A 26,220-nucleotide genomic window follows, 5' to 3' on the forward strand; every position below is an offset into this window, starting at 1 on the left:
GAATTCATTTTTACATAATAAAAGCAATACTCACATGTGCTTTTTTTTCATTTATTGAAAGCGTTCTCATTTAGCTCGTGGTGACTTCAAAGAAAATTAGAAAGCAAAACTGTCATACAATGTTGCTTATTTACCTCCAATAACTGCGTAATCAACTGTGACCGGATCATGTTGGCTCTCCATTCCTGCCAAGTCTTTTATGCAGACGCGGACATGAGAATTAGTTGTTTCCTGTGATAAGAGCAGAAATGAACTCAAAATAGTAAAATGGCGATCTATGCACTCAGGAGTAACCTGTTGCAAGGTTTCACGGTTCAAGACAATTGTTTTTCATGAAACTTGGAAGGTCTCGAGGTGAATAGCTTGTGTTTTTCATGAAACTAATGGAAAGTCTCGAGGTGAATAGCTTGATAGAACACCGCCGGGTTTAAAGCCTGTACATTCATGTGACTGTCGATAATTCTGGAGGGTTTTATTTTTGTACTAAATAGACCAAAAAAATCTACTTGTCAGGAATGATTATAACTTACCTCTATCCAGGTGTTAAGGACGTTGTTTTCCGGCTTAACAGAATACACGTTCTTGCTATCGTATAGGTGATTGACTGTTACCATGACAACAGGAGGTGCATAAAACTTTTCCGTAAAATTAAGCACCTGTCACAAAGAAAAATGCAAGAGCGAAAGCTGATTAAACTGAGAGTTGCTTTACTTGTTTAGGTCATACTTTAGTTTTTTTGGACAGTTCATGGTATTTTTACAGTTTACAGTCCAGGCAGTTCCCACGTGTGAGATCATAACAGAAATAAACGCCCCATCCTGTTATCAGCTCGCTCTTTTGATATCTCCAAATAACAATAGTTCCCGAGGGCTAAATTGAATTTCTATGCTGCGCAGTTGGTTGAGGGAGAAACTATTTCTTTATTCATTTCCTGCTCTGATTTGCTTTTTTATCTTTTCCAAAAGTTCGTACAAACAAATACAAAAAAGGCAAGAACAAGTGATCATTACCTTGCAGAAGGCGAAGTTGTCTTGTTCTAAGGGAGCCCCACCATTTTCAAACTGGAGTTTTCCTTGGAAAGTCAACTGAGCAATTCCCTGTGAAAACGCCAACCAGTCCTGAAGAAGAAAATAAAAAATGTTCACTTAGTTACATGGTACTGATAATCTCTTGCTAAAGATAACAAACACGGAACAATCTATCTTATGCCTCCCTTTTGACCTTGCAGTTTAGTTTGAAGTAGCCTGCGTGTAAAACAAAAACGAAAAAAAAAAAAAGATGAAAGAACTAAGGAAAGCGAGGGAGAATTCTTTTCTATCTGGCTAATGGTACGTGAAATGGTCTTTCAACTAAACTTAATGACACCTCAATCATCGTCAGCAGTGGATCGACACTAAATTTTGAACTTCGGCCACAGTACTAATCAGTACCTCCAGCAACAGCAGCAGCAATTCTTTTCAGATTCTTTTCAGTTCTGTGAATCAAATTTCTTATTAAAAAGGCAAGTTGGTTTCTATTCCTCTTGCGTTTATCTTTCCTTCGCCGCAGTTTGCAGTACATTTTTAAATTCATTGAAGATTTTATGCCGATTTAGATCTCCGTCACAGTTCCGCAACTATCACTGTTTTGTATCCTTTGCTACAGTCCAATGTTTTCTATCTGTCATATGACTGTTTCGTGACAGAACAGAAACGGGTGTAACTCAAGGGTATTTGAACAAAATCTCTACTGTTTTCCCCTGAAGGATATGATAAATTTAGTTCAAACACCGAATTAAAATTTGTCTAAATCTGGGAATATATAAGTGTGTACAAAGAGGTCACGTGCGGTTTGAGGTAGGCTTCACGTGCGCGTTAGCATAAATAAAAAACTTACCACTTGCAGATTCTGATGTTTTCCGTCAAATGTTTTCACTTCTCGGATACAGATTCGAAAATGATCTTCTCGTAATTCTTCTATCCACGTGTTCATGGCGTCCTGTGGTCTGGTGCTGCCAGCGTGACGTACGGTGGCAAGTACTTTGGGGACAGAAGGAAATCGCTGTGAAGGAAGAAATAGAATTGTTTACATTTGGTAAGGGGTTAGAGAGAGTATGGACTGCTTTATTTAAACCTTTGACCTTTTTAAGCAATAAAAGAAGGATATCTTATCAAGAAAAGTGTTTAATTCTTCCCATGTCGGACAAGAAATCACAACTCTTCCCGATTCCCATCCTTTACCTCCTGACCCTCATATTCTTACAAAGAAGACGACTTCCATTGCTTATGTACAAAAATGTCGCTCCAGGAAATGAAATTGTATTTGCATCCTTTTCATGGATAATAAAGTATAAATTATCTAACGAATAAGAAGAACTTGATTAGCTTTTCCAAAGACCTCTTTCAAAATCGTTCAGTTGTTTTGCTCCTCTCGTCTTCTCCACCCTCCCCCCCCCCCCCGCTCCAACCCCGGCCCATCCCCAATTCCCCCCCCCCCCCCCCTCAACCTCCATAAAGAGACGTGCAAACCCTCATGGAAAGAAAAGATCATTTAAGATGAAAAAGACTTTTGGCTCAATAATAAGCTTAAGTTAAAACCTTTTATGAAGCCAGCTAATACCTAAACAATGATAATCCTCACTTTTCGGTATGCAAATAATGCATCACTCACGGCAAGAATAGACTACAGGTCAAGTATTGCTTGTCTGAGGAGAAAGAGTAGAAGTCATCGAATATTAAATCAAGGGGAAATTAGAGCTTTTTAGAAAATACGAGGGCATTATTTTGTAAACACGCGTTGTCTCAGTGTTTAAGACGTCTCACTATCTCGATGTAGACCGGTTGTCTTTTCCATCGTTGTTATGATTTACACCACAAACTCATGACACGCACTCCACTTTCTCTCACACCAGCCAGGTTTAAATATAGATAAAAGCCGTTACCCCAGGGAGTGGGAAGTGGGGGCGGGGTGGCACTCGGATGTATTAATGACGAGGAGGTGCGGGTGAGGTCAAATTACCCAATCAAATACAAATCTATTTGGTTAAACTGACGTGCCAGAAGGTAATCTCCAAAACGTCCATTGTTCACTGCATAGTAGCCTTTAAATAGTGGAACTACAAAAATCTCAACCTCCCAGAAAGGTTCCGAAAGACAATTTCAAACCCAAAAGAGCCACTACTTGCTTAATATTACAAAACTTAATCTCATGGCCAAAAAGATCTCATCAACTCCAATAATTAATGTACCTGCCTACCTCGCTCGGGGATACTCTGCAGTGGATTGAAGTTCTCTCCAGAGGGGAGTAGTAATACTACTAATCACTTGGGGCCAGTTATTTAAACAGAGTCTAAGTTAGGCCGTGGCTTAAGACAACCAGTGGGCCTCCAAATCAGTTTATGAGTAGTTTATTATAAGTAGATAAATAGTTTTCTAGTCTGGGATGCAAGCCTAGATATGACTTTTGGCAACAATGAAAATGGCTTAAAACGTGGTTTTGTTAAACACCCTCTAAACTGTTTTTTCAATAGCTGACCCTTGGTTTTTATGGGTCGACTGGCTTTGGCCGGTAGATGAGACGCTTTAATTACATGGTGAAGCAACGCGCTTTCCATCTTTGAGTGACAAAATATACTAACACGTAGACGGTGGATGGCACAGGCAAAAGCATGTAGAGTGGATGATGTCATGGTTATAAGTAAGCCCAAATTCTTGGAAAACCTCCTCGATATGCTAGTTCCTTTGTGTTTAACGAATACTAAGTAACTTCAATTTTCTAAACTTACACTGAAATAGGAGCTTCTAAAACTTATGAAATAGGAGCTACATGTATTTACCTGTGCAAAGTCAACCCTTTCACACTGTGTTCCGCTGGTGAATGCATTGAAAGAGGCGGTGCCGTCAAGTGCTCCAGAAGGCGTGCCGCGAAACGCAACCCAGTTAACAACAACAGACCCATTTGAACCAAGTCCTGATTCCAACACACAGACACGGAAATTATTCTGCGTCACTTCTGTGGTCCACGCTACTGCTGAATCATGAACAATGGGCGGTTTATTTTCATGGCTGATGTATGCAAGAACACGAATATTGCCAGAACTGGAAAATACCTGAGGGTATTGCACGGTTTTGCAATGAACCAAGTCAGGATATGACACGGAGAAGTTGACCTTTCCTTGCTGGAAGAGATTTTGCCCTGAGGGAAAATTGTATAAGAAACAGTCAAAAAGGAACAACTCAAAGGTGACGTTTAAGTTTCCAAGTAGCTTATGGCTTTGCTTTATCCTGAGAACAATTTTCAGTGATTCCAGGTTGAAACCCTGTATATATTGCGCTGCTAACTTTCCCGGTTTGTGGAAATTTCCGGGTGAGAGGCTATTGGAATACAAACTATTCAGCTGAAGGGTAGTCGATTTTTCTTGAATTTAAGTTTTGGGCGCCCATGAGAGGGGAGGAAAGTGTTGCAACATATAAAACACATCAGTTTAAGGTGTATTCGAATTAAAAGTAAATAATAGCAAGAAATTCCACAAAAAAACTGTGTACACATGTCTGCTGACAGTGTCTGATAACAGGTTTGCGCACTTGTCCTTCCAAAGAGGTAAGAAACCTCAACCAAATTAGTCAAAATTTACTGCGTTTAACTTTTGGTAAAATTTCTCCACACGTAACTGAAGAGCTGAGGTTTTTATTATCATTTTTTCACAAATTTTAACTCCTTACAGCTAAATTCTTTTGAGTTTATTATGAAGTGTGTGATTTGCTCTTATCTATCTTGCTTCGATTTTGAGCTATCTTAAAGTATTTAAACATTTTAAACGAAACAAAGTTCGGCTACTAACAAATTACTGCACCGGCCTTACCTTCAACCAAACAGGAAAGTGTGCACAAAATCAAAAGCGTAGCTAACGGCTGAAAATCTGTGGACAACCTCATTCTTGAAAGCGAACAATCGAACTGCTTTTTCAAGGTCTCCACCTGTCTTCCTCCAGTATCCTTGATACCACTGGCGGAAATTCACGTTGAATTCCCCTTATTAGCGGCCCATCCCTTAAACTGACCAAGGTTAATATTCTCATTTCTTCTTTCCGGGTGGAGGTTTGAGAGAATGTTAATTTTAATCAAGGCGGAAGTAACTAGGAAAAGAAGCGACAAATTTGACAATTCAGAGGGTCAGAAAGTGATCAAATTCGCACCAGTCCTGAGAACATAGCATTTGATCAATAACGTCACTTGGCCAAGTGACGTATTTAATTTATGAAAATTATGACTGGAAGTGGGTCAAAGCATGGAATAACCTTTAGTGGATAACTAGTTGAAAACTAATAATAGCAGTAATACACGATTATCATATTGACAGTTATGATTTAACGCGTATTACGTGGCCTTAGACGCAAGAGTATAAATCTGCAATTCTATGGTGGATTTTTGCCAGCCATTTAAAGGGGCGAAGTCGCAGGGTTTGGGTCAATCCTGTGTTGAAACAAAAACAATACACTAATTTTCGAACACGCAATGCTCCAGAACCCAGGAAAAAGTTAGGAAGTAACGTTTACAAAGTAACGAAACCATTACACAAAAACCGTAACAGTTTGAGCGATTTTCCAAGACACATGGGAAGAAGTTCGAAACACTGGTCCAGCTTTTCCAAGTTGGACTTCATTTTCAACCCTAGCAATCCATAGCCAAAGACATAGGGTCAGTTATTGAAAGACAGTTTTGACAGTGTTTAACAAAACCACGTTCTAAGCCGTTTTCAATTTTGCCAACAATCATATCTAAACATTGTCTACTGCCGACAGTAACAAGACGGCTTGCATCCCAGACTAGAAAACTATTCATCTACTTAAAACAAACCACTTATAAACAGATTTGGCGCGGCCCACTGATTGTCTTAACCCACGGCCTAAGTTAGACTCTGTTTAAATAACTGGCACATAAAGTTTAACTTATTGCTTCAGAAAACCAAGAGTTCGTTCCGAACAAAATAAACCATCATCTGTGACTTTCATGGAGTTTTTAGGTTTCTAAAATATAAAGTAGATGAGATAGCTCTGTAAGCAGACCTAGACTGTAGTAGGGATGTAGCTGACCTTTTAAACTTATATAAACAAACATGCACGATCCATTTGGTGCAAGAATGTGCACGGACAATTGTTCTAGGAAATTATCTGCTCCAAAAAGTGGCAGCCTCCTGAATTGACTGGTCATAACTTAAAACAATTATGTGAGCTGAGGAGAAATATTTATTGTCTATTAAAAAACCTTTCTGAGCGCGTTGTGTGATCATTTTTTTTTTCTTGTTTTCAAGTGTTTATTTTATATTCTTGAAAGTGTCGTTCGGCTCTGCCCTCAAGTAAAACGCACTGACCCAAGTAATTCTGATGGCGTTGACACCGGTCGGACAAACCTGATTGCCTTATTTTTAGTATTGAAATTTGCTGTTTAGCACGGGTTAACACAAATGGCTTCCTACTGCGCGTCCCCTCTTCTCGCGGTAAGCGATTTCCGCGTGCACTCGCGCGTCATTCACCAAGGGATTACTCCTTACCTAAGAGAAAATTACTGAAAAGAGTTTTTACAATGGTCAGACTAGTAGTGTAGACTGGAAGTTTTGTGGGTCATGTGAGAGATGTTACCCATTTCGAGATTCTATATAATGTCGAAAGGGACGGTCTCAATCTTTTTTCTTAGGTTTTGTTTTAGAGTGCGCTGTTGCGAGAAATGTCAGAATCTCGTTGTATTTGTGTTTTAAGAATTTTAAGTCACAACCCAGATTAGCGAGGTAATCCATAAGTTCACGCGATTCCCTTTTTCGTAAGTGTTATTGTTAAAGCAGTTGTCGGCGAAGGCAAAGCCTGGGGCGCCGGGGGAGGGGGAGGCGAAGAGCACAAACTGATATATCGGTTTTGTGAGTAAAATGACAGGAAAGAATAAAATGATACTGGTGTTTGCCAGGAAGTTTAGTGTACAGTTCGGTTTCTATGAAGCCATCTTCAGTTTAAGGAAACCATGAGATCAAGAAATGGAAAGATGTCAACTTGATGCGGATGGATTGGGGGGGGGGGGGGTGGGGGAGTGGGAGGTGTATGTTATAAAGATCCATGTCGACAAATATTTTTAGTGATCTAAACATTTAGTACAGACGATGAAAATACCGTCGATATTGCTTAGCCATGCGTGTTGTCAGGCACGTGCCTTGTTATGGTTAAATTAAAGTATTTTTGAAGCCGTAATGCTGGACCCCACTGGCACTTTAAACGCGCTAACAAACAACGTATTCCGACAGAAAACATTAATTGTCATCTTGTAATCGTGTAATGCTCAAGACGAATGAGATGCGATATCTTTAGTAGCCTATTTCTTTCTCGTAATCGCGATACTCGAATTTCGCGAAAATCGAGACTCCAAAGAGACTGTAATTACACTGTGCGAAGCTTTGCATGCCTTTAATATTAAAGGAAGTTCTGTCGAAATAAAAATCATGCAGAGCTTCCACGTCGAATAAAAATAAATGCAGACAAATTGGACTAAAAAACAAAATTCATCCATTGAAAAATTTCACAGCAAACTCATGATACGTACTGCATTTTAGTCTCACACCACTCAGGTTAAGTATTTGAGAGAGCCGTTAGCGAAATTTAACAAAGCTCTTGAGTTTACGTCAGGGGTTGGGGGGCCAGGGTGCGAATGAGGCCAAATTACTCAATCAAATACAAATCCATTTGGTTAAACTGGTGTGCCAGGAGGGAATCGCCAAAAAGTCGATTGTTCACCGCATTAAACCCATTAAACTGGTCAAACTGCCAAAATCTTTTCCTTTCACATGAAAGGTTTAGAATGAAAATTTCAAACGCAAAAGAGTCATCAGTTGAAAAAATTTATCTCAAAGCCAAAAAGGTCTTAGCAACTCCCGTCATTAATACCTGCCTACTCCGTCCGGGGATACCCTGCGGTGGATTGACGTTTTCTCCAGAGGGCAGTAGTAATACTACTGATCACTTGGTGTTTAGAGGTCTGGCTTGGAGCAGGCAGTTGTGATCTAGGCTGTTCACAGTCCCCCATTTTTCCGTGCGATTTTTGAGATTCGTATGCTTCGATCGAACTCCCCCTTGGTAGTTTAGGCAACTCTCCCCAGGTTGCGCTCGCTTTTGCAAACTGATGACGGGAGTTCGACCGAAGCGTACGAGTCTCAAAAATACCGCGGAAAAATAGAGGACTGTAAGCAGTCCAGGTGTGATCTTACATGTTAGCCCTCAGGTCAGTGAATCCGTTTATAGTTGAGTCATACAAAATGGATTTAAAACTGCTTTTTTCCCCCGATGAGATTTCACTACCACTGCTTTGGCGTATTTGCCGACACAAATGCGAGCCGAAATTTTTTTTTTGTTTTGTTTTTGTTTTTTGTTTTTGGTTGTTTTTTGTCTTTTTTTTTTCTTTTTAAACAGGTGAGACGCTTTAATTACATGGCGAAGCAACCCGCTTTTCATCTTGAGTGACATAACATACTAACACATAAGCTAGATGGCACCGGTAAAAGCATGTAGAGTGGATGATGTCATGGTTATAAGTAACACCAAATTCTTGGAAAACCTCCTCGATAAGCTAGTTCCTTCGTGCTTAACGAATACTAAGTAACTTCAATTTCCTTCACTAAAGTTATAAAACAGGAGCTATATACCTATGCAAAGTCAACCCTTTCACACTGTGTTCCGCTGGTGAATGCATTGAAGGAGGCGGTGCCGTCAAGTGCTCCAGAAGGCGTGCCACGAAACGCAACCCAGTTCACAACAACAGATCCATTTGAACCAATTCCTGATTCCAACACACAGACGCGGAAATTATTCTGCGTCACTTCTGTGGTCCACGCTACTGCTGAATCATGAACACTAAGCGGCTCATTTTCATGGCTGATGGATGCAAGAACACGAATATTGCCAGAACTGGAAAATACCTGAGGGTATTGCACGGTTTTGCAATGGACCAAGTCAGGATATGACACGGTGAAGTTGACCTTTCCTTGCTGGAAGAGATTTTGCCCTGAGGGAAAGTTGTACAAGTAATCGTCAAAAAGAAACAACTCAAAGGACAGTGACGTTTAAGTTTCCAAGTAACTCATGACTTTACTTAATCCTGCGATTTTGTGACAATTTGATCCTAGATTCAAACCCTGCATATACTGTGCTTTTAACTTTTGTGGTATGTCAAAATTAGGCGGGTGAGAGCCCATTGGAATACAACCAATCTGTTAGGCTGTATTTCCCTTTGATTTTTCTTGTTTTAATGTCATAAAAACAGAATTTGGAACTTTTCTTGAACTTTTAATTATGGGGGCGGTGTATTCGAATTAACGTTAAATAATAGCAAGAAATTCCACAAAAGACTGTGTGTGCATATCTGCTGACAGCGTCGTTAATAAGTTTGCACACTTATACTTCAAAGGAGGTAAGAAATCGTATTAACCAAATCAGTCAAAATTTACTGCGTTTAGGTAAAATATCTCTACACGTTACGAGCTGCGGTATTTATTATCAGTATTTACAAGTTTTTACTCCTCAAAATAGATTTCGGTTACTAACAAATTATTGCATGGACTTACCTTCAACCAAATAGGAAAGTGTGAAATGCCGTAATCAGGGTCTCGACCTGTCTTCCTCCGGTATCCTAGATACCACTGGCGAAAATTCATGTTGAATTCTCCTATTAAAGGGCCCATCCCATAAACTGACGAAAATTAATATTCTTATTCCTTCTTTCCGGGTGGAAGTTTGAGAGAATCTCAATTTTAATCAAGACATAAGTAACTAGGAAAAGAAGCGACAAGTTTGAAAATTCAGAGGGTCAGAAAGTGATCAAATCTGCACCAGTCCTGAGGACCTAGAATTTGATCAATAACGTCGTTTGACCTAGACTGCCAGCAGTCCCTTTCTGGATAGTCGAGAGGTCGCGCGAAAAAGCCGAGCGCGAAAAAACTGGAGCGAACGAGCGGAGGGGGGCTTGGGGAGAGGCGGGAAAAAGGGAAAGGAAAAGATTCCCCTCCAGTCTCTTCTCGTTTATTTCTCTTCGCTCCAGTCTCGCTGCTCTGTAAGCGCACCCTGTCGACTGACCAGAAAGGGACTGCTTGCAGTCTGCGTTTGACTAAGTGACATATTTAATTTATGACAGTTATGACTGGAAGTAGGTCAAGGCATGGAATAACCTTTAGATAATACCTCACGTCAAGTGTTAAGAACTAATACTAGCAGTAACACAGGATATTGAAAATCACAAAAACAATACACTAATTATCTTACACGCAATGCTCTCAGAACCCGAGGAAAAAAAACGTGATATGAAATAACTTTTTCAAAGTAAACATACCATAACAAAAAACCGTGCATAATCAATTGGAGCGATTTTTCCAAGACAAATGTGTTGAACTTGAAAACTTTGGTCCAGCTTTTCCAAGTTCTGTTGGGATTCATTCCACCCTAGTCATCCATGACCAAAGGCATTAATTTATTGTTTGAGAAAACTAAGAGTCATATCGTAAAAATAGACCATCGTTGGTAGTTTTCTTTGATAACAAAAACTAATACTAAAAATAATTGGCAACCTTTTCAGCAGTGCCTGGATGGTGTAGAGAAAGGTCGACAATTGAAACCTGTTTTCATTGCCTTTTTTCCAAGTGCGACACTATCGTAATTAAAAAACCAGGAAAGATTTATTGCTGCTCGACGTTTCGGGGTCATATTGACTCCATTATCAAGAGACTAGTTAACTAGCATGCAGCAATAAATCGTCGAGCACTAACAAATCTTTAATTTCCTGGTTTTTTTATATGCCTTTGCTTCAGCAAATCCCTACTCTCGTAATTGCCGGTTTAACAACGATGAAATAAGTTTGGACGGAGCATCGAAAAATACAAAAGAAAACTAGTTCACTTGATAAGTAACATCACAGTCACAAATAATCTTTAAGTGATGTAATAAACACGAGGAACTGCGTTTCATCTGAGTTCTAAACATTGAAAAGTGACTTGAAAAATGAGGCGCAGCACAGTTTTTTATTAAGCAACTTCGGGGTATTTGGAAATCTGATAAAGTACCCTTACGAGTGAATTTTATAGCTTCTAAAGCATTAATAAAGCTTCAAAAAATTCAAATGAAAAACATTATCAAGTTTTATGATAATTAAAATCACATTTTCAAACCTCCTTCAAGGTTGTTATTTCCTTTGTTTTCTCTTCACGAATTATTTTAAATTAGTTTGGGAAATCAATAAACCGCACTCTGAAGCTCTTTGCAAAAAAAAAAAAAAAGAAAGAAATACAAAAATACAAAAAACATTATGCATCCAGCCCTTTGGACGACTTGAACTTCCTTTTAAGAGTTTTAAATCTTGGGATTTCTTTTGTTTTTACTATTAATTTTAATAGGCGACCATACTGTTTTTGGATTGTGGATACACTTTAATCCGTCTTTATGTGTTCTGTAGCTAAATAGATTCAGTATACCGCCAAAGGCTAATCTTAATCTATTTAATCCACAAGTTCAGAGAATAGCCGTTAGGAAAATTGCAGTTATCACCAAAGTCTCCATCACAGTCTCCTGTACCGAACCGAGCCTGATCAGCCTCTGTGATACCAATCCCATGATCCGCCCTGTGACAACTGTCACCACCACCGCCAATCATCATCACGGCTCCATCACCGGAACTCCAGTCACACCAGAATGCTAAGTTGTTATCACCATATATACCAAGATTACTGCCGCACCCCACCGTACTAAATCCCCCTGTCGACGAATAACTACCACCAAACCACGCTATACAATTGTGCCTGCATGAGTTACTGTTCCAGATGCCACCATTTCGGTAGTTACCAAAGCTTGTTACAAAGTTCCTGAAGGTCACCCCTCCAGTGCAGCCTCTAAGAGTGTTTAGCAGATATGTATGGGAGCTGTCATCACTGCGGGTTATTTTGAGATAATCGCCCTGAACAAGCCAGAATGCGGGCGATATCATGTCATAGTTGTCTGAAGGACTGGTGACGCTGCCGTAAGATGTTGTTCGGTCATACCACCAGCTGGCGTTGTACTGCATCCAGTTTGCACTGTCAGCATTCGAGAAGCGTGAGATTAAAGTCCAGCCACCATTGGACATGTCACAGTACACCTTACAATGCAAAAGGATAAAGGCATTTAGTGACTTGCACGAAATAAACTTTACTAACAATATTTATAAAAGGAATCAAAAGTTGGAATAATGTAAGGAATGCTGGCGTCCAATTATGGAAGTCAGAGTAGTGCGTTTTTGGGATTCTAGCTTTCTTGATAACAACCCTAACATCCGAGGAGGTAACCACTTAATTATTAGTTAAATGACAAACATTTAAACATGGTAAAATCAGATATTAGTATATAATAAAATGATATTGCCACAGAAAGCGATACCAATTTCAGAAATAAAATGGTATGCTAAGTAAAAAATCGTAGTGGCTGAAATAGAACGACAGTTCTGTCAAACCGGATAGCGTCGGATGTCGTCCCCTATTTTCTTTCAATTTGATATCCGCGATTTTTTCGACAAAGAAAAAAAGAAAGAATGTTATATTTGGTTAACTGTTCTAGTTTAAACTGACATGATGACTGTATTAAAATCGAGTAAACTGGTCAGTTAGTATTTATTTCCCTACAATTATGTCTTGACCATGACTGGCCATGGCTGAAATTAATCCGGAGTTTTTAAATAAATGAACCCCTTTCCTTAAAATTTCACAGTTGCCACCGAAGCTTCTCGGCCAATCGTTCATTTGTCGGACAATGCTTTCAGCCTCAGCCATGATCCTCTTATATATACTAGCTGCCCGAAAGGGCTTATTTACTAAATTGAACATCACCAAGACAAGTTGTTCCTAGACAGATCCTGCGAAAATACTTTCAGAGACAGATGATATGGTGTACTAATATTGTGGCCACATAAAACAATTACAGAACGGAATACGTGCAGGAGTAATCTGCGCGAACTTTACTGTAGATGTTTATGCTGTCAGTGTATAGGACTACAGAAGAAGAAGGCTACAGGTACTTCTAACTCAAATATCTGCTTTCCAGACTAACAAGCTGCAATAAGAGCTTTTAGACACAGCATAGCAACATCACCAACACCAAAAGTCACATAAGGTCTCACCAAAATTCCCTAGACTTTGTAGAGAAGATTTTCCATAAATACAGTGCATGGTCCATTGCCTCTGTGTAGTCAACAATGCCACCAAGACTGGCATATAGACCACACCTTAGTTTTGAAATTCATAGATCTGAGAAAAGTGCGGCTATCTGCGAGAACATCTGAAAGTGCGTCGCTTCCTGCGCACGAAAAATTGCTTTCGCCGCTCACTTTTGACTCACCTTTGACTTATGTCAAACGTGGTAACGACGCCTTTACCAAGCTTTTTGGCATCGTTAAACTTGGTAAATTAAGGCCTAGTGAAAGGCAAAGCGCCAATGATTAAGATCAAAGGCAGGGTAAAAGTGTTGTCAAATGTTTGATTGACTAGTGCAAAGGTACCTTTGACACACACCTAAGGAATAACGTAACAACTTTGATGTATGTAAAAGGACTGTCAATTGTGCTATAATTAGCTACCATCAAGACATGTCAAAGGGGGACAAAGGCGTTCGTTCTGCACACCTTTCACGGTTACGCCTATGGTACAAATCAAACGAGATCAAAGCCAACTTTTCGCTCAAATTTTCATACAAAAGAGGTACTGCCCATTCCGATGCACTACATCCAACAACAAGACTGCCAAGCAATATAAAAATGCGAACGAAAACTATAATTTTATTCACGGCAGATCAGTACCTGCAGTTGAAAGCTCTATCGTGCCTAAGTAGACTGCAGATATGACACACGCGCTCAGTTCCAAAGCTATATCTTCAAGTGACCGTTTACCCGGCTCGTGTCGGGTCTTCTGTTGATCTCATGAGTTGGTCTTAATTAAACTTGCATAAAGGGGCCTCGGGCAGCCTTATTTCATTTATCGGACTAAAATGAGCTGAGGCCGGGACAAAAGCACATTTACGCCCGCGAACATCAACTCTATTGTTATATTAAATTTGTTTTTGCCCTCGCTTGCAACCGAAGGGCCCAAAACGAAAAATTTCAGTAACAAGTGTAAACGTTAACAGCGTTTTGTTGACTTGGCTCCCAGTTATAAGCATCCTGTTTATATTTAGATAATTTTGTCAACTTGTTCCTTTTTGAAAGCTATTCGAATTTCTTGTAATCCTTCTACTTGCCTCTCACAGATATACCAAGGATTTTGAAGCCCTGTCAGAATCTTTTTTGAATTTGCTGAAACAGTGGAAACTTATATTCCTACCTTATATATCTGCATTACTTAGTAATGGCATCTCTATTTGGCTGATGTTGATATTGTTTAAAGGCGCAGAAAAATAATTCTTACAGAAAACCAAAGCAACGAAGCCTGAAAATTGTTGTCATTATATTAATTGCTTGTCATCATTAATAACGGTTGTGCCTGCACTGGTTGTTCATCTACTTGAAAAACAGAAAAGCAGCTTGACTCCCTTAATCAATTTACTATCTGTCATAATGATCGTTTCATGAGGGTACCTACAGTTGCAAGAGCAATTAATGATTGAAATACTCACCCGGAAAGGAAAACCTCCGATGTTTATGTAATACAATCCATTTGAATGTCGCCCAGCTGAATAGTGGCTCTTGCAAGATGCCGCTGCCTGCACAGAAGCTACGAAATAAAAATTTTTAATTAATAGATATGATGATTTTTCGGCACCCTAGGCTGTGATAATGAGGAACAGTACTCTAACCCCCATTAGAGCTTGCTACGGTACGTGATTGATTCATTTATCAATTTTTAATTAAATAGTTTTTATTATGCTTGATTAGTTAGACTACGTTACAATTAATGGTGTTTGGTTATTATATATAGATTAGTGCAAATTACGAGAGCATACACAGACGAAATATAGTTAGAAACACTCTCTCCTCCGCAGAAGTTCCTTCATAAAGAAGGAAGCAAAAAGTCGGAAATGGGGAGAAAAACGGAAATGGAGAAAAATGGGGCGCGGGGGACGTCTCTCTCCAGTCCCTTGTTTCATGTTGTTATGTCTCCGCTCGAGTGGGAAAGGGGTCTCTGCTGTGGAGAGAGTTAGAAACATGAAGGGAATGTAGATGTGTAACCTGTGTGAACGACGTCATGACTAACATCGAGAGCGATTCTTATTTCCTAAGGTACCTGGGGGTACTATTTTATCATAATTATTGTAGGCACTGGATTCCTGATTACTGGTTTGGAAAGAGAAACTGACTAGAACTATGGCCTTTCTTTGAACGTGGACTAAGAAGGGCACCATTGTTTTCAATTAAATATAGGTCTGTTTTGATTGGCTACCTCTTATTCAAAGATATAATTTTCCTTGAGTTCTTTCGGCTGTTAAACACACATTTATGCATGGAATCAGGATTTGATGAATATGTCATATCTGGCCAATGATAATGAGTGATTCAACAAAATGTCATCCGTGTGGGGTTTTAATCCGAACAAACTGAGTTTGTTGAAAATGTTAAGCCCTCTTACTATTTGGTGACGCATTTAAAGTTCTGTGTGGTCACCACGGATATTATCAACGGAGATGCAACCCCAAAACAAATGGATTGAATAAAAGTTTCTCCTGAAATGCCACAAAAACTGCACATTTTGGTTTTATGTAAACATTCTAATTGGAACTCTCTGAGTTTTGTAGATGTGTGCAAAACTTTTATAATCAGCAAGAGTTAACTGCGCTTGGGTTTCACATTCTTTTCGTCATTTTTCTTGAATGTTTGGAGGAAGTGTTTGGTTTCCTCACACAGAAGTAAATAAATAGTGATTCTCCGCGACTTCAACACTTGTTTTTATTATGGGGGCTAGGAAACAATGTTTTGTTTCAAACCTCAATTTCCTTCACCGAATCTTCAATGACGATAATCAATGAGTTTCGTTTCCACTTTTGCTCGATGCAGTCGAGCCAAAGTACCCGTACACGCTGAGACTGAAAGAAAAATTGCCATGAAAGTGCATGTACCAAAATGGAACGATTAGCCATGCACAGTTGCCGAACTTTCACCTTATTTTTCTTCAATTACAAGTCTAAGCTGGTTTATTTTTAAGTCTGTTTATTTTATCATTTCGACAGCTTATATGTCCAATCGAAACCGATCGAGCTTACCCAGAATCGTCCAGTTACTTAGGCGCGTAGGCTGGTTTTGACCCGGTACCTTCGTTACTCTTTAAACGGGACAGACAGGTACATCTCGAAATTGCGTTTTTACTTTTGTCTAACTCAGTAATTTCATCAGGAAGCGGCCTGCACAATGCAGAAAATTAGAACGTCACTAAAGCAGGATAATAAAACAAAGCGAGACCGATTTCTAACTGAAAGCACAAAAAGACGACCACTTGTTCAAGTTGTCCGCAAAACAGAAACAATAGCCGAAGCAAACTTTTCCACTTGAAATGATAAACCATAACAAGGGATCGATTTCTTGGGCAGAAAGCAATTGCACACCTCAGAATACGAACGAGAACTTGTTTCTATAATAATATCCTATATTTTGGCAACAAATAACCTCATGTATACCCGGTCTTATAAAAATTTCTAGAGCCAATGGCTTTGAAAAAAAAATTGCATAAACGGCTTGCGTTGTTGCGTGGCTCAAGTCCTTTCTTCGGTGTGACATAAAGAACACATCACCAACAAGACTTGGATGTAAACGGCTTCTCTTTAGAATTTTCAGAATTTGTGCTTTACCACAAAATACCAAAAATTAAACATTCAGTGAAGGAAAACCGGTTATTTTTTGCTGAAACAGAAAGTATGAATCTGTGTTAAACAAACTTCTTCCCTACAAAGAGAAAAGCCGAAAAACAGAAAAACTCGTTATACGACTCGCTTGTACCCAGACCTCCGCCGTTTCTGAGACCGGCCATTATCCGCTTTGGGTGAGGTTAAGTTTATTGATCAAGACTCTCACTGGTACACCTGTAGGGTCATGGAAGCTATCCACATAAGACTTCACCCTAATAACATCAACAGGGATAGTGGAATTGAAATTCACGAAGCATGGATGCCCACGGACAATAAACAATGGGAGAATGGTACAACAGCGAACAACTTCTTGCCGGAATATTGAGGATCGAAATGCACTAATCACAGCCGACCATCGTGATATAAATGATGCCGCTAACCAGTCGACCTGTAAATCTTCATATTAGCCCACGGCAGAGGGCTGAACAGCTCAGTAGGCCTTGCTACCTAAGCTCATTTTATGCGTGCTCCTCGTTAGGTTAGTGAACGCGTAAGATAGCTCCGTGTTTGATAGACGCGAAACAAAATGGCGCCGTTTTTGACGGTAGTTTCGAAACTTCGCTGAGCCACAGAAAATCGCATATGCAAGCAATTAAAAAAATTTGTCCAAGAACTTTTTAACTTAGGGTGGAATTATTTAAGTGCTAGGTGCACTTCAATTGGGGTAATATCAAACCATATGGCTGATAAGAGAAAAAATTCAGGCCTCTGCAGAACTTAGGCTTAATCCAAGATTGGTCAAAGTCTAATTTCAACTAATTCGAGTAAGGTCATGAGTATACACCAATGAAAAGTGATGGTCTTCAAGGATAATAATTAATTGTACTTAGTCTTACCTTGGCAAAATGTTCCTGCGTAAGCATTTGGACACAAACAAGTAAATTTGTCCACATCATCTACGCATGTTCCACCGTTTTGACAAGGGTTGGACTGACACTCGTTTGTTTCTGTTAAGATTGTAATAAAATCAACCTCAACAAACGTCATTCGCACTTGTAAAAAAAATGTCATCGAAGACTCTACCTTGAGGTTTAATGGAGCGAAGAAAGTTAAAATGAGGGCCATTGTGGGTCATGTTTGTTAAAGATCACACTGAAATCCTGTTTTTCTTTTACACTTGTCTACGAAAAATTCTTAATACGTTATTTTTATTTACCAAAAGTTATCACCATAAACAACACGATTAAAGTTTTAGCTCTGTACGACCATGAACCAGCTTAAACTGTCTATCAACAACGTAACTGATGAAACTAACAAAATAATATAAGTAAGCCAACTGTCAAGAAAAAACTACTTTTTCTTGATTTTAAGCGAAATTGATCCCTCACCTTGACACTGCCTTCCATAAAATGGTGAAGGACATGCGCATGTGTAGTTATTGTTTCCATCAGTACAAGTGCCTCCATTCAGACAAGGATTGCTGGAGCATTCGTCAAACGCTGAAACGAGAAAAAAAACATCCAGAATGAGAGTTCTATTTTTATAAAATGTAAATTGTAGAGAAATTCCTCACCAAGATGGCGTCCAGAAAATTAAGCCCTCGGCCGGGTAAATGAATCTAACGGATGGAGTGGGAAAATGTGGCATCAGGATCCGGCCATTCAAAGAGCGGATAAGATGTACTCCAGCTAATACGTTTTATCCGCTGGGTATAGCGACTTATCAGCTGTATAAAGAGCCACTCTTTGAATTAACAATTGGAGCTAGCTCTACAATAAACAACGAACAGAAACTACCAACACACATTGATAGATGTATTTTTCAGTTAGTGGCACAGGCATACTCAGAAACAGAAATCCTAGTTCTCCCATAAGGAGTCGAACCTATGACTATCCGATTACTAGTTCGAATGCTCTACCACTGAGCTACTGGAGACTAGTGGGAGCTAAGGCCATTAAACTAGGTCCATGTGGCAAACATCCTGCATACTGCAGCTAAGATTTGAATGTCGATGTGTGGTACATGCGAAAGAAGTGTGATGTTATATTTTAAGTCTGGTGAATAAACAGACATGTTTTTTTTGTTGTTGTTGTTGTCGTTTTTTTTTTTGTTTTGTTTTGTTTTTGTTTTTTTTCGCGTAAATGGCTTCATCGGTTGTTAGCCAAGATATTAACGATAGCAGCCTCGACGCCACACGCAGAGCGAGCTATAAATTCGCGAGCTCAGCAATCTCTCGCCTCTTTTTTCTGCCAACGCCGATCGTGATAGCTGTCAAGCTTTCAAAGCTTACGTTACTTTTCTTTATTCGGCTCTCCACCATCCCCTTGACTCCTCCTCTGCTCTTGCTACCTCTTATTGGGCTATTTTTTGCCACAACTTAATTCACTGAAACAAAAACTATGAGTTTACAAAAAGCGATGTTTACTTGATTAATTTGATACCGTAGCAGATTAGAACAGATTATTGAAACTAGGCTTGGGCCGAGCCGAATTCGTCCTCGTGAAGAAAATATTCCGCAACAGCGAGTCCCTAGCCGCCAACAAACAACGACTCCTGTTTCTCCGCCAATGCTCTAAATTCAACGTCTTTCCAAAGACCATCGCAAACCTCAAACTACCATATGACTACGGGATTACTTCCATCACCGAAAAATCTAAACTTAGAACCAAACGCTTCGTCCTGAACGAAAACAAGAGAGCACTTCGGAAAGTCATCGCCATTAAACAACACGAACAACAAGAACTCAACCAAGAGATAACATCGCAGTTCTCACCCGAAGCAGCATCCCAGATCCGCTCCCAAAGATACCTGGCATACAACACCGCCAGCAACCTACACAGCATAAAATTCCTTGAACTACTGGACAACCTCAGAAAAGATACTATCAGTAACTACACCTCAGATAATAACTCACCTAACCAAACAAACACAGCTTCCAACCGCAACGATAACATTGACGCAAGCAACACACCAAACGGAACGAAGCTAGTCACCGATCTCACACATAACCTCAACGCTCAAGAAATCAACCTCCTATCCAAAGGCCCCAAGTTCAGCCTCTCTTCTGGAGTCAATGAACACACAATCACGAGCATCAATATCGCATTCTACAGACTAGCAAACCAAATAAGATGGAAACGCCATCGCGAGTCAAACCCTCAAAGGTCAGATTTTCTCACCTATCCACAATCCCGACACATCTACAGACCCCAGTCTGAAGACGAACTTGAGAACAAGTTGCAGAGGATACATCATAAACTCCAAGTCACTCTCAAAGCACTACAGCCCCAACGGAAATGGTCAAATATTGACAAAACAGACAAGAAAACTATAAAAGAACTTAAAGAGAAGAACTACGTATGCCTTCCCAGCGATAAAGGTACTGAATTCTGCGTCATACAACAGGACACATACACACGGGTCGCCCTTGACCATCTTAATGACGCCAACACCTACCAAAAAGTGTCCCGCATGTCAGCCAAGACAGTCGAAAATAAAGTAAACACAGCCTGGAAGAAGATCTGCCGACAAAATGAATTCCCTCCCTTTGTCCAAAGGAGCTTCCTTGCGTCAAACACAGACCTGCCCAAATTCTACCATCTCATCAAGACCCACAAAGCAGGTCCCGACATCAAAATACGACCTATCGTATCCAATGTCAACGGACCCACCCAACGGATTTCATGGCTTCTCGCCAACGCCCTCAAACCTATGCTAAAAAATGTCCCAGCCCATTTAGAAAACAGTCTCGAACTTATTAGATGCATCCAAGCTGGCGATCTCACCACAAACAAAGCGCTACCTTATCCATGTAGCCTCGATGTGGTGTCCTTATACACCACAATGCCTATACAAGAAGCCATCACCAACGCTACAGACAGAATCCAAAACCCAGTGCTCCACCTCTCCAAACAAGACGTCTCAGACCTCCTCCAAGTCACGCTAAACAACATGTACTTCTCCTTCAGAGATCAAGTCTTTCGCCAAAGAGAAGGCCTACCTATGGGTGCTAGCATTTCAGGCATGTTGGCCATCCTATTTATGGATAAACTTGAATCCATTGCCCTCTCCTCGCACCTAATGATAAACCCCTACAAGAGATATGTAGACGACATCTATCTCCAAACGACTAATGAAGAAACAGCTGACCACTTCCACAAGATAATAAACAATGTGCACCCTAACTTGAAATTTGAAATCGAAAAACCACAAGCAACACCGAATGGCCTGTCGCTGTCGTTGCTGGACTTCAATGTCACCATATCACAGGATGGCAACAGCTCTTTTGAATTCTACAAAAAGCCAGCCAAAAAACCACTATTTATCCACTATCAGTCAGCCATGCCAACCAAATCCAAACTCAACTTCATTCGCAACGAGAGAAAACGCATTGAAGACAGATGCTCCTCAAACACATCCACAAAGCAACACCTGGGCGCATTCGATGACATCCTTCGCCTTAACGGCTACCCAGAGAATAGTATCGAGCAAGCTAAATGCCCACAAAATCTTCAACGCAACTCTCAGCCTACCGGCACGGAGTGGTCGTACCTTAAGATCCCTTACATTTCTGAGCGACTCAATCACAAGATCACTAACATTTTTAGAAAGGAAAACATCCCAGTACGCGTTGCCCACAAGTCCTACACGCTCAGACAAGCCCTATCCCACACCTCCACGGAGCGCAAATGCACCAGAGACAAATGCCCCATCGCTAACACCGGATTGTGTTTACGAAGAAATGCAGTGTACCAGCTCACGTGCAACAGCTGTGACCAACATTACATTGGTAGCACAACACGCTTCATCCATGACCGCGTAAGAGAACACATCCGTAACGATAGCTCCTCCGTCAAAAAACACATCTCTTCCTGCCAGAACAACGACCATAAAGGCATCAACATCAAAATTATTATGAGCGAAAACGACCCCGCTAATCTACGCCTCTACGAAGCATTTTATATCAGAAAATACAAACCGTCACTCAATTCCCGAGAGGAATGCACTGAATTTGCGGACCTGCTATTTTAATATTTTGCTATTTTAATATTTAATTTTAGACACTACAATCCATCATTAGAACCTTGTATACGCTCGCAGTTTATTTCTATTTTTATTTCTATAGCTTTCACACATACGTCACATTTTTTACACATTTCACCCTTCACCCTACACTCTCTTTGTATATATATATATAGCGCGCGCGGAATGTTTTCTCATCCCTGATGATGCCGTTGATCGGCGAAAGCTTGGATTTCAGTTTTTAGTTTTTAGTTTTTAAACAGCAGTGTTAGGCCTCAATTGAACAGTTTTTATATATTTTTAACCATGCTGCTGAAGGACAACATGAACAGATTATTGATACCTTAGCATTTAAATGGTTTGAAATAAACACCACGTGAGTGGCCAAATTAACCCAACAAATGATCCGTGATTCAGTGAATCCTGGCCTCGTGCATGACCGCAATTATACCCATTTCAGTTTCTCGTGCGCGAAGGTTACATATAGGCGCCGCTGTCGGCATAAACACGTTTTTAGCAATGGCTGTGTGACAAATACTCACTGTTTTTGCGAGCTCAAATTTTCCGCTGATTTAAGTCTTGGGCGTTTTTTGGAATGACGTACTGCGTAATTAGGAAAATGTTGCCAGTACGTTGAGCTAAGAATCACGATGGCCGAAATCTGGTACATACGAACAGAGATGACAAAACTATACCATCTAATTCAAGCTGAGGAAATGACTCACAGCATTTTATGAAATCTTTTCAAGTTTTCGACTTCTAAAACAACGAAAGGAGCAGTTGTCAGTTCAAAACCGTGTTCCCAACTTTTCCTTACTCTTGTTTCAACGTTTGTGAGTGAACTAACCTTGACACGTTCTTCCTTTATGTGTCCAAGGACGGATGCAGCTGAATTTTCTTTCGCCGTTCACACAAGTACCTCCATTCAAACATGGATTGCTGATGCATTCGTCATAATCTAGTTTTAGAAAAATAACATCACTGAACTGAATAATCTTAATTTTACCACGGGCTATATCTATCTATACTTGACTAGTAAATAAATGTTTTGTATTTCAAACACTACAAAGTAAATGTATTCAATCAAGTTTTACTGGGACTCTTAAAACTTAGGAGGAGGTAAAACTTAGGAGAATGTAGCTCACTATACAGTTAAAAATAAGAGTTTGATCTAGTCTTGAATCGTACGAAATAACTGCAACATTGAACAAATGAAGAGTTTTTCGGGTACCATGCATTAATTTAGCCCAAAGGTCCAATTAGCTCATTAACCGAAGACTTCAAAATATCACCCGAATATATATACTGTACTTGACTCCAGCGATGTCCTCATCCGCTGTCTTTTTTACGAACTCCTCGCTCACGGAAATCAGACTTAAAGGAATAAAAATACCGTATGGTATGCAGTGCTTGCGGGTTCTAATTTTTGCGACTTTTGATAAAAAGTAGGTTTCACGAAGAGTTGTTCCCCGATCATCCCACCATGGAATTATTAGTACCACTAAGGTACACAAAGAAAAGAATCTGTAACCTTTAAGGAAAAACAAGAAAATCGCCCCGGTAAAAATTTATTCCCGGTAAAACCGTCGCATAATTTACCATACTATTCTTCAAAGTTACTATGCTCTTTTCATGGTGTTCGCATTCTTATTGCTGAGAAGCTAACTACATTTGCAGCGTCTTACTGATGAGCTTAGGTGAAGAAAAAAATGTATGCTAATGAGCTTACGGTGAGTTGAAATCACCAATGGCTTATCATTAACTGCAACAAGAGAAATCGTTTTGCACCTTTGCGTGTTATAATTCATGGTCGGAATGGTCTCTTTTCACACGTGAGGAGTTCCAGCAGTCACGCAGAGAGAAACAGAATCCCAGACATCGTGGTTTGTGCAGATCGAACGCGCGAGGAATGCTTTCGTTTTATCCACGTGAACGGTAACCAGTAACCAAGGTTCTTACGCTTTTTGTAAGACATGGTTCTTTTGCCTGAATAGTAACTCCAGGGCACAGACTTAATATAATATGAACCTCTCAAAATAGGCAATTGGGAGATTTAGCATTTTAAAAGAAAATCGAATCAAAGAACGAACGCAAACAGTTCCTGCCAAAAGCAGTAGAATCGCGGCACAGAGTTTGGGACATTTATTTCCTGCACAAAATGTAACAATATTTATTGTAGCACAAGCCGCGCTAGACACTGTGTTTTTATGAACGTTGTTATCACATTAAACAAAATTCGGAGTCTTTTTTCCACACAAAAAAAGAAAGAAAGAAAAGTGATACAATTGTACATTGATGATACAAAGCAAGTGATAGTCTCCGCGCGTTGCATTCGGACGGCCCTAAAATGGAAGAAAAAAGGAATAGTTGATAAACTGGAGTGCGAGGTTGGTATTCCTCTCATAAAGAGTTATAAAGAATTGGGACTACAAAGCAATGTTACTCTATATTACATTTGTACTGGACAGAGCAGCTATGCGCAACGCAAAAGCAAAATATTACAAAGCAGAATATTACAGTAAGCTGGATTAATATCCTGCCCGACAGATAACAACAGCTAACTGAAAAGAAAGCTGACTTCTCAGGTAGAGCAGTATTGGTTATTGCGATATTAATTAGTGGAAGCAGAAAATTCTGCTCGAGGTTAGCCGGTTAATGTTCTGCTCGACAGATAACAACAGCTTAATAAAGAACTGACTCAGTTTGCTCGACAGATAACAACAGTTCTGGGAAGAACTGACTACCCAAGTAAAGCAGCCTGCTCGACAGATAACAACAGTTCAATTAAAACTGACTACCCAAGTAAAGCAGAACAGGATTAATATCTCGCGGTGATGGCTGAATTAATGTAGCGCGGTAGATATAAACAATGCAGTAAACAAATGACTAAGAGCCAAGCTGTGCAATACAACTGATAAGTTCAAAAAACAGAATCTTAAAATTGATATAGCCTATTTACAAATTTCGCTACTCACAAATGCCTTGCCTTGCTTTTATATGATCGTGAATCCATGTCGAATACGCGCGAGTTTCCCAACCTCGATCAGTTTCCCGCCATAATAACAAAGATTCAACAAGACTTCGACTCTCGGCAATGGTCTGAAGAGGTACATCCTTCCAAAATATCGTTCTAATTCCTAAACGTATACGTTGCTTTTCGACATTTCAATCCTATGATACTTGCGTTATTAAAATGCTGAGAGGAAATGTGTTAGCCAAATTCAAAGACAGACAAAGCTGGGACAATTCACACTAATACAACGCAATATCATAAGTACATTATTTTCTCGAGGCTGGCGTCGATTCATCTGAGCATCGCATTCCCAGGTGAAGAAAATAAAAACGAATGACCCAAGATCTATTTTCCTCGGCTTTATGGTAGATACAAGTTACCAAGTCAAATATGCATGTGTAAAGGTAAATCCTGGAGCAGAGGAAGTGGTCTGCTGTTATTCAATAAATTAAATTGCTGCCCGCCGCAATTATCGATAAATACAAAAAATCCCATTCCTTTGTGACAGTCTGGGCTAGGAAATGTTATGAAAACGAAGGTAAACCAATGGCAAAATCGGCAGTTGACCGTGAAAAATCATACAATACCACTCCGGAAAACACTGTGCGTCGCAAGGCACGAGTTTGTCTCGAAAGCGCAAGATGAAACTGCGCGACTTTAATACACTGTGTCTGTTTCATCTTACATTTCCAGGCATACGATGACACATCGAGCACAATATTAAGAGGATCCCTGGGTGGAATTTTTTTCCTGCTCAAAGCTGCTCAGGCGGCGGGCGGCGGGGTGAGAGTGTGTGTCAAAAACCTCAGGTAGCAAAGCCAATTGTCACGGTTGGCTCATTTACCTTTCTTGCATGTGTACTGATGGCAGGCAGAGCAATCCACGTCATTCCACATGTATCCATGCCCTGCCCCGAGCGTGTGGACGCAGTCCTCCCCTCTAAAGTCGTTTGGTTGGTTTTGAGCCCAGTAGCGAAATTTATCAGGACATCCATCCACCCAGCTGAACAATCCTTCTGTGGCAATGTCATTTAAACCGATCCACGCCTTGTCGCCATTGTGCCTGTGCTGGATATATACATTTTCTTCCTGGCTTTCAATGGCAGCTAGATTAGCGCCCATGGCTCTGCAGATTATACTTGCATTGGACCAAGTCTTGCATGTTTCGCTGGTGAAGTAACAGGAGCCATTGTAGAAACTCCAACCGGGTTCACAGACGTCTATGGGAAATAAAACGATAATGTTGCTGTCGTTACTGTAATTTTCCCTTAATTTCAAAATGAAGTCCAACGCTACTGAAAAGGCTGTTTGACGAAAAAAAAAAAAAAACAAACAAACCCGACAACACGTTTGTGAAGATTCTGAGGCGACCCATAATTTGGCTTGCACCGTAC

The 26,220-nt window shown here is 40.0% G+C and overlaps 1 protein-coding gene across 2 annotated transcripts in view; it reads right to left on the minus strand.

Annotated features, from left to right (window-relative positions):
• Positions 1–26,016, minus strand: part of LOC146472932 (uncharacterized) — a 55,787-nt gene extending 29,771 nt beyond the window's left edge. The window contains exons 1-5 of one of the 2 annotated variants that reach the window (XM_085118720.1): positions 25,672–26,016; positions 22,662–22,772; positions 18,181–18,291; positions 17,689–17,799; positions 14,633–14,730 (exon numbers count right to left, since the gene is read on the minus strand). In XM_085118720.1, coding sequence (XP_084974846.1) covers positions 14,633–14,730; positions 17,689–17,799; positions 18,181–18,291; positions 22,662–22,772; positions 25,672–25,948 — 708 coding nt within the window. In that variant the 5' untranslated portion in view covers positions 25,949–26,016. Of the gene's footprint in view, positions 1–134; positions 232–530; positions 657–1,010; positions 1,119–1,875; positions 2,041–3,814; positions 3,949–14,632; positions 14,731–17,688; positions 17,800–18,180; positions 18,292–22,661; positions 22,773–25,671 lie in introns of those variants that run through there. The other variant, XM_085118719.1, reaches the window with a different exon arrangement.
• Between the last annotated feature and the right edge of the window lie 204 nt (positions 26,017–26,220).

Source organism: Pavona decussata, unplaced genomic scaffold, assembly GCF_977016875.1.
Source record: "Pavona decussata unplaced genomic scaffold, jaPavDecu1.1 SCAFFOLD_95, whole genome shotgun sequence".
In the NCBI taxonomy this organism is placed as follows: Eukaryota; Metazoa; Cnidaria; class Anthozoa; order Scleractinia; family Agariciidae; genus Pavona; species Pavona decussata.